The following is a 9,634-nucleotide window of genomic DNA, read 5'->3' as shown; positions in this document are numbered from 1 at the left end:
TTGATGGTTTTGCATCTGGTAGTTTTCCCTGCTTGGAATACTCTTTCTGCACAGCACCCATCCCCTGTCCTATGTCTACATGGTGACTACTTTCCAGGCCTAGCTCAACTGTCACCCAATTCTCTGAAGGTACTGCTGACCATCTCTTTGAATCCTGCTGACCTGTCACAATCAGAACTAGTTTTCTCTCATCTGGTTCTAACTGCATTTCACTCATACATTCATTATGACATTAATCACTTTCTATTATGTTTGTTCATTTCTGTAACTATCTTGCCACATTGTGAGCAGCTCAAAAGCCAGGACTGGGTCTTGTGGTATTCCCCATTGTAATAGTCCTAACACCCAGTGCATGAGCACTGACAAACAGGTTGTGCCTTTATGTTGGTGTTATGTGTGTACTTACTTATTTTTATTGATACATTTTTACTTTGAAAACATACCAGCATGAAATATTGATTTTAGGGCTTGTGAGATAGCTCAGTGGTCTAAAGTGCCTGCTAAGGAAAGCTTAGGCAAAGCGCAGGGACTGCGGTTCGATCCCCAGAACCACATGCTGCACCAGCTCCGCCTCTCTCTCCCTAAATAAATAAAATAATTAAAAAATATTGACTTTAATATCACTCTTGAGGCAAACCACCATCATCTCTTGCATGAATTATTTCAGAGATTTATAATTTATCTTTCTGCTTATACCCTAGGAATCCCCTACACTCCTGTTCCTCAGTCTGTTATTGGCCTGCCTTTGACTGCTAGCGAGGGTGATCTTGCTAAAATCAAAGTTTGAGCAAAGTCCTCAGTGACTTCCCATATCATGTGGAGTAAAATCCAAAGTCTTTACCCAGCATACCCCTGCCCAGCCTGTCCCTCCTATTCCCACTTATCCTGAAATTAAAGAGCACAGACTTCAGTGCTATGCTATTGAATTCAAATCCTGGCTTTAGTGTTTACCAGTTATATGACTTAGGGCCTGCAACTTAAGTTCCCTGTGCCTTTATTTCCTAATATGCCAAATGGAGGTAGCCATATGTGCCTCACAGTGTTGTTTCAGAATTAAGTGAGTCAGTGTATATAAAGTACTTATAATAGCACCTTGCCTTCTCTTCTCTAGCCACACTGGTTTCCTTACTGTCTCAGGACATGCACACTTTTCTCCCAGGTGTCCACATGGCTCACTCCCTCTTCTTGTAGATCTCTTTCTTTTGTCACTTTAGGAGGCTGCCTTTGACTGCCAGTGCTCTCCTGGAAATCTCCTCTGGTCCTGCTGACCCTTCAGCAATCAGAATTAATTCTCCCTTATCTGGTTCCAGGCAAACTGAGACAGTTTCCACCCCTCTAAACTTCAGAATATTTCTGCTGAACCCAACAGTTAGATAGCAACAGTCTCATATTTTCAATCTAAAGTGTTCTTGTCTTTGGTTGGTCTTATTCTTTTATTGCTCTAATTCCTTCTGAATGCTTATTACTGAGCCTGAGGGGTAGCCCTCTTATCTTAGTCCCTTGAAGAAGCCAGCAAGATAATGCCATGTGGTAGCTTGCTACTTTGCAGGGGCTATTTCAACTCTACCAGCTAAGTAACCTGAGACTCCTAGGAGCAGATTAAACCACACAGAATCTGTCACTGTTTAGTTTTCATTGCCATGAAATTCTACGAAGTTATGAACAACCAGATTTGAGTAGAGGGGGGAGTGAAGATACAGAATGAATAAGGAGAAAGAGTCATTGGTGGGCAATCTCTCTTCTTCTTGATGGGACATTGGTTAGAATGAACTACTTGAAGGTACAGTTCTCATCATCATAAAAATACTTTTAGAAGGGCTTAATATCTGGTACTTTGAGCTAGGTTTACACAGAAGATTACATGGCTATTGACTTCATTTTTTGAACAGCATGGCCAAGACCAGGTACTGATGTAGACACAAGCAAGATGAATTGAAATCTTTAATATGCATAACATCACACATTATATGTCACCATCTCTTCTACTGAATCCTGGATATCTCTGGCATGAAATGTATCAAGCAAACATATCCTGTCCCAATTATACTGTTAGCTCTTTGAGTGCAGGGGATACACCCTTATACTCATTTCTGCAGACTTTAGCTGTACAGTACAAATATAGATGCTGAGATTGATCTAATGGGTACAGGTAGAATACTTTTTATTTTTATTTATTTTTTTCAGGCAGAATATGTTTTAAAACAAATTCTCTAAAGTTTCTTCCTCTATAAAGTAGGGACGGTAATTTTTGAAGTCAGGATTTCCAAAGGAAAAGATATAACATAGGGCACATAATTTGTAGCATTTTAAAAATAATATTTACCCAAAGAGTCAAATGAAAAGGAGTGCACAAAATCTGTCCATACAAGAAGGACCCAAAGAATACAGCTGAAGACCTACAGCCTATGTTAGTGTTCTCCAGAAGTCCAGCTGGAGGCCTAGAACCCACAACAATGTCTCATGCAAGCCCGTTTCAAGGATCTGTGTTGGGAAGGCCCAAAGGTCAGTGATGGAAGCTAGAAAGTCTGCCAGTGGAATGAAGGATCTGTGCTAGCAGGCTGAGAGATCTGCATTGGAGCTAGGAAGCAATGCTCAAGTTAAGAACCAGAGCTAACCCCCAAATGTACCACAGCCATCCTCAGGGATAATGAGGTCCCCAGCTCCTCCTCTGATGAGGAGCCAAGTTCCTATCAGGAAATATAGTGTGATAAACTTCTCCAGGAGAATCAACAGCACATCACCTTCCCCTTCAGTTTTTTTTTTTAATGCTATTGGCAACAATCCTAGGGTGGGCCTTCTATGCCCAGCATCATGCTGATTCAGTTCAGTTAACTGTTACAAGTTGACCACCAGTTGTGAATCCACCACAGTAATTATATCTACTTCACAGGCTTCTTGGAAATACTGAGGAAAATACATGGAAATTGTTTGGTTTATCTACTTGCTCCCTTGATGTTAACTTCTGCCTCCTCTCGACTGTGGGAAAAGCTGTCAGAGCTCTTAGCACAAATCTGTGGGTATACAATTCAGCCTATAGAGACGTATTAGCCAGCTGCCTATATACTGGTGATACAGTAAAGATAACTCCCAATCTGTTAAATGTCAGATATGCAGAGTTCATGGCCTCATGATATTGAGGAATGAAGTCACCAGTTTAAAAAGGAAGTTAGGAGATTTTTATTGAAAATAAGAATAGTTCCTGGGTTTTCAGGAGGGGTCTTCCATCTCCATTCAGAGCTATTTACAGTAAGCAGGGCACAGGAATTGCTTGTTTAGTGGCTACCTATTGGAGGTGGCTCTTTGAATTTATTTTTTATTTTTATTTTTAAATTTTATTTATTTATGTGTGTGTGTGTGTGTGGCCAGCTCAGCCCACCAGGGGGCAGGGCTGGCTGGCATGTGGTGCTGGGGGATTGAACTGCGGTCCCTGTGCTTTGCTAAGCTTGTTCCAAGTAGGTGCTTTAGACCACTGAGCCATCTCACCAGCCCCAGCTCTTTGCATTTAAAATGAACAGTTGAACTCAGACTCTAAACCCAGTTCTTCAACATGTAGGGTTTTTAAAAAAAATTTTATTTTTGTGGTACTGGGGATTGAACTCAGGACCTTGTGCTTGCGAGGCAAGCACTTATTCTACTGAGCTATCTCCCCAGCCCCTGCATGTAGGGTTTAAAGAAAACTTGGAATTTACTTTTAAAAAAACCTGTTATTTTGCATTTTAAATGTTGCAGGATGCAGGCAGTTAGTAGGGAGCAACAATACCTCTCTTTAGTAAGGAATGGGCTACATTCCATGCTCCCTGAGGAAGTTTGTGTTTTGTCCAAAATCCTAGTTCACTGCCTATTCTTAATTTTTATCAATGTGCTTGGTCACTTTATTTCAGATACTCATAAATTAACTATTTTCTACGTTGTGATGATGGGCACCTTTTACCCGTCTTCACTTTTCTGCTCCCTAGCCCCCTTTGAAACAGAGTCTCACAATGCACTTCAGTCTAGTTTTGAAGTACGCCTCCCGAGGACTGGGATTCAGTCAGGCGCCACCACGCCCGTTTGCCCTAATTTCTAAACCGGTTCGATGGGACTGTATGAGCAACTGCTTGGGAGTGAAGGTCCCAGTGGAGCTTGAGACTGGAAGCACTGGCTGGAACTAAAGTCGTCACTCCAGGCGTCCTGTTCAGTCTTCATCCTGCAACCTGTCAGTCAGGTATTGCCCAGGAGCACAAAGCAGGTAAAACCGCTTTGGCGTTTGTGCGCATGTGCCACGCCTCATTGCGGCTGTGCTCTTTCTGCTTCACTTCCGCTGACTCCAGTGAGTTTGCGCGGGGCCAGCACTGCGCCTGCGCCGCGCAGCCTAGACCGGAAGCTGAGTGCCGAGCGCGAACCCGCTCAAAGATGAAGTAAGGTTTCAGTTTGCGGCTGAGGCAACGGGAGTGGGGTTCTTGAGGTGGCCCGAACGGGTTGGGTGGTAGGGTGTCTACCGGGTGAGGGGAGAGAGTGGCTTGGAGACTGCAACGTCTCCTCCTCTAGTTTTGCTCACTTTTACTTCAGGCGGGCCCATCTTGTCTACTTCTCTGCCCCTCCCCCCAGCCCTTTGACTAAGGTGAAGCTGATTAACGAGCTGAATGAGCGAGAGGTCCAGCTTGGAGTGGCGGAGAAGGTATCCTGGCATTCCGAGTACAAGGACAGCGCCTGGATCTTTCTCGGTAATCTTTCCATAGCTTTCTCCAGTAGTGCTCCTCAGAGGCTCTCCTAACCTGCCTCTGCTCATTTCGGAGCTCCTGCCCATGATTTCCCCCCACATTTATCACGCACTTTGCGTCCTGTTTGCTGTGAATCCATTTCCTCTTGTGTGTGTGTGGTTTTTTTGGCCTGTTTTAGTTTGCTCTCCCTGCCAGTCAGTGCCCCTGGGAGTTACTCTTTGCCATTCACCATGTCTGGTTTCCCAGAGAGTGTTGCCATGTCTCTCACACCCACACACTCACTATACAGCTAAGGAGACCGACTTGCAGAGAAGTTAGTGGACTTACCTCAGGTCATACAATGAAAATATGGGATTCCACAGCTCAGGCTTAACCGTTATCCTAATTACTACAAACTGCCTTTTTCCATCCTTCTTACCTCAGAATTTATCTTTATCTTCTAGTTAGCGCCTGCTTTTTGTTATGGCCACATTGCCATCCCTTTATTCACTTTCACAATCAACAGTTTTACAGTTTGCCTGTTCAAAAAGATTGTTGCACCAGGTATTGTGCTAAGCACTTTACATATTATGTTTAATTTTTATATCAGTCCTGTGAGGCAGATATACTAGTATCTCTATTTTACAGAGAAGGAAAGAAACATTTGGACAGTTTATTTCCAATGAAATACTTAACAGTTGTCTTTATGATCCTGAGTTTATGTGTAGGTGGAATTTACAATAACCTGAGCCCTTATGTTTTTGCTTTGTGCAAAAGAGTTTGAATGTGAGGACAGAATGATAAGATTTCTTTGGTAGTGGTGATCCCAGCCCTTCCATGTAAGTCACGCTCTTTGTACAGCTAGGACCTTATGTGTACCTCTGTCATTGCATCAGACTGATTTCTCTGAGGGCAACACTTGAGACATACTCTTTGTACCCCCAGTGCACAGTACATAGTAGACTCTTGATTAATATTTGTTGAACGGTAGTGCAATTTTCTTTTTTAGGAGGACTTTCTTATGAACTGACTGAAGGGGACATCATCTGTGTTTTTTCACAGTAAGTTCTTTTTCATTCAATGCCTCCTGGTTCAGCAGCTTAGCTGGCTTCCATGATGCATTGTTTTAAAGAGGAAAAAAACCAAAAACATGATATGGAATATCAAATCAAGATAATAGGGAATTAACAATGGTTAATATATTGAATAATGTTATCTTAGAGTATTTTGTGGCACTGGAAAGGGTGTTTTATTTCTAGGCTGAGTAGCATCCCTGCATCAGGAAGGCTGGAGTTGCTGACCTAGTCTGAAGTCAGTCACAAGATAGTGTTGTAGAATATTTCCATGTAGAAGATCCCAGAAGTTGGATAATTTGAGAGGGTGTCTTGGGGATTCTAGTCTACTTGTTTTGTTTTTACCCCCTGCACCTTGTTAAGCCTGAGTCTAAACTACAACAGACTGGAACTCCCAGGAAGGTATCATTTGGCACATCTCCTTGGGCTCCTGAAAATGAGGGATAGCCTCTGATCATGTGGCCCTCTGGACCTTCATCTGAGTGACATTGTGGGATTTGGACGAAGCACAACAGAATTGGGATGGTGGGCTGAAGGTTTAAGGAATAGTTTTGATGTGTTTCTAGCTAAGAGTGAACTTGAACAGTAACCAGAGCATTTTTACCTAGAGGCTGAGAATCACAGCCTGATGAGGAACAAGAATGCATAGGAGATACCTTGTTACGTTTTATATCTAAGTGTCCCCCAAAGTCTTCTGTGCTCTCAGGTGGGGCTTCTGGGAGTGACTAGATCTGCTGATTGGATTAGTATAGTTCTGTTTGTAGATAAATGGACTTACTGAAGAGAGAAGACCTACCCTGAGTGGGAATGGCACCAGTCAGTAGGTTTATAGCTTAAATGGAATAAAATGGGAAAAGAAAACCCCCTATCTCCTGCCTGCATGCCATGAACTGTTTGTCCTCTGCCATGCTGTCCTGCCTTGTATCCAACTAAGTATGGACTAAGTACTGTACAATGAACTGAGATAAATGTTTCCTCCCTTAACTTGTGGGTGTTGGGTATTTTGCCCCAGCAACAATAAAAACTAAAATACATGTATATTCTATATTCTGCTATGAGATAACTGCAGCAGCACCTAGTGAGAATTTTGGCAGCACACATGCACAGTGGCATATAGTAGGACAGGTGTAGGCCAGCTCACACACAGACCCATAGCTACTTGGCATGGCTAGCTATTCCACAGGGGCCCGAGGGCCTTGGCAGCTCACAAGAGTAGAGAGGATTAATGTCATTTGAAAAAAAATTTTTTAAGGCCAGCATCCATTTTTACATTAATACATAGTAATTGTACAGAGGTTATAGGGCAAACTGATAATTTGATACACATCTTGGAATTATAGCCTTCAGTGGCAGGCAGAGGACTGTTTGAGAGAAGTTGAACACCCTGGCAGAGGGCTTGCCTTGGATAGTTGGGTTGTCCCATGGGATAGAGGGCCCTGGCCAAGTAGTTGGGTAACATATGGAGCAGCATACCATGGAAAAGGAATTGGGCAGCACTCATGATTAAGAAGGCCATGGCAGAGGGACTGGCCAGCTCATGCAGGTCACTTTCTCCAATTTTTGGTTGCTACAGAGTTCACACCAGATGCAACCTGTAGTTTCACCCCTTTGTGGTAGTTGTACTGGATCCAGCCTTTTATCTTGCAACTGTTTTTGTTTTACTTGCATAGAGTGGTGATTAGTGTGTGTGTTTATTTGTGCATGTTAATTCTATTCTGTTTATAGACAGTGAAGATTGCTGCATTCAAAAATACTTAAAATTGTAAACGCAGTATATTTATACATGTCGTTAAGAACATTTGAGGACTGGGGAGGAGAAAGAACAAAGGGTAATAGAGAATGAAAAAGGAATGTTGGAATTTTGGTCTATTTTTATCTTTTTATAAATTAATGTTGAGCATTATCTCTTGTGGTTTGCTATTATAAGTTATGTTTCAGTGTAAACTATAGCATGTAAATGTTTGTATATATCCCTAATCATTTTCTTAGGGAGGAAATAAGGATGAGCATATTAGATTTTTTTTGTACTAGGTATCAAATTCGGGACCTTTTGCTTGCCAGGTAGGTGCTTGTGCTACTGAGGCTATATTTCCACCCCTTAAGAAGTTTTATAAATTTCGCTGAATTGCTCTCTAAGAAGGTTCTTCCAGTTTCCACTCTCACTGGAATGTCTGTTTTTATGAATCCTCATCAATAATGATTATTTTAAAAATATTTGCCAAATGGCTTCATTTTACTCTGCCTTTATTTTGTCATCAGTGAGATTGAACATGTTTCCATAGCCATTAGTATTTCTTTGTAAATTGTCTACTCAAATCCTTTGCTAGTGTTTTGTGTTTCTTTTGTGTGTGGGTGTGTGTTTCTTTTTTTGTTGTTGTTGATTTTATAAGAGTCCTTCAGGTGTTAAGGATATTAGTGTTCTTGTTCTCTCTGTCTCTCTGTCTCTGTCTCTCTCTCTCTGTGTCTCTGTCTCTCTGTCTCTGTCTGTGTCTGTCTCTGTGTCTGTGTCTGTGTCTGTCTGTCTCTGTCTCTCAGAATTGAACTCAGGACCTTGAACTTGTCAGTCAGGTGTTTGTGCCACTGAGCTATATACCCAGCCCATTAGCTTTTTGTTATAATACTTTCTCCTGCATTACATGTGGACTCATTTTTAAAAACAAATTTTTGATGTTGTAATACATTACCATAGTTATTCTTTTTTGATACAAAAATTGTCTCAATTTGATCATTTAATAGGAGTCTCTTCAATTCAGCTCCTGTACTCATTTTCTTAATTTTATTTTGAAATAATTTCAGGCTTAAAACAGAAAAGTTAGAAAATAATATAAAGAATATCTCTGCCCCCCCTTCATCCAGAGTCCCAAAGTGTTAGCATTTTACCACATTTGCTTTGCTACTATCTGCATATATATTTTTTTCTGAACAGTATGAGAGTTGCGGATGTGATGCCTATTTATTCCTCAATTCTTCAGTGTAGATTTTTCCCCCAAACAAGGACATTGTCTTATTTAATGTTGGTATAGTGAGCAAATTCAGGAAATAAGATGATATTGTATAACATTGACCCAATATTATTATGTATTCTGTGGACTTTTCAGCTTTCCTAGGTGTCCTGGCAATTTCCTTTGTAGTGAAAAAAAACCCTGCTTTTTGGTCCTTTACCTGTGATATAAATTATAAGTAATTTCTCCTGGTTTGTCACTTATTTTTGACTTTGTTTATTTGGATTTCTTTGCTGAGTAATGTTTTTAAAATTTTTCATTGATGTATTTTATTTTAGTGTGGTAAAGTTGAACTTTTGAGGGGAGTATACAGCCCTATGAGTTGTAATTCCTGTATAGATTTGTATCTTCACCACCACAATTAGAGTGAAAAACAGTACTATCACCGCCAAACTCCTTAATGCTTGTTCTTTATAGTTCCTTCCTCAGTATTTTATTTTTTATGTGGTCCTATTAATCAGTCTTTAATTGCTTCTGGATTTTGAGTCACGATTAGGCATTTCTTCCTATCGATTTTTTTTGCTGCAATATTCCAACTTATTATTATTTCTTTATTATTTTATTGAGAAATATCAATGAGACACTTTCCAAGCTGATTAATAGGACATTTTTAATAATTAATACATTGCACATTGTTATCTTCTCAGCAGTCATCCACCGCACAAGAAGCAGCCAGGACATCCCCTCCAAACACTACTACTGCAAATCCTTCCTCTCACTGAACCAAGCGAAAACAGCCGTACATCTATCCTAACTATTCTGTATATACAAATACAAAATGGTCCTTCCTCTGTATTCCCCCTCTCCAGTTCAGTCCTGTCAGAGATGGGTATTCTACTGGCATCTAAATATTATAGATATTTGAGTTCAGCAAAATAAT

General features: G+C 40.8%; 1 protein-coding gene across 1 annotated transcript in view; it reads left to right on the top strand.

The window, feature by feature from the left end:
• The first annotated feature begins 4,353 nt into the window (after nt 1-4,353).
• The window catches only part of Rbmx2 (RNA binding motif protein, X-linked 2), a 13,606-nt gene continuing 8,325 nt past the window's right edge, over nt 4,354-9,634 (top strand). Inside the window, exons 1-3 of the mRNA XM_004634502.2 lie at nt 4,354-4,397; nt 4,588-4,703; nt 5,689-5,740. Coding sequence (XP_004634559.1) covers nt 4,393-4,397; nt 4,588-4,703; nt 5,689-5,740 — 173 coding nt within the window. The 5' untranslated portion in view covers nt 4,354-4,392. The remainder of the gene's footprint in view (nt 4,398-4,587; nt 4,704-5,688; nt 5,741-9,634) is intronic.

The sequence above is a fragment of the Octodon degus genome, unplaced genomic scaffold (genome assembly GCF_000260255.1).
Source record: "Octodon degus isolate 3935 unplaced genomic scaffold, OctDeg1.0 scaffold00063, whole genome shotgun sequence".
In the NCBI taxonomy this organism is placed as follows: Eukaryota; Metazoa; Chordata; class Mammalia; order Rodentia; family Octodontidae; genus Octodon; species Octodon degus.
The sequence above is the reverse complement of the archived record's forward strand: the minus strand, read 5'-3'. Positions and strand labels throughout refer to the sequence as shown.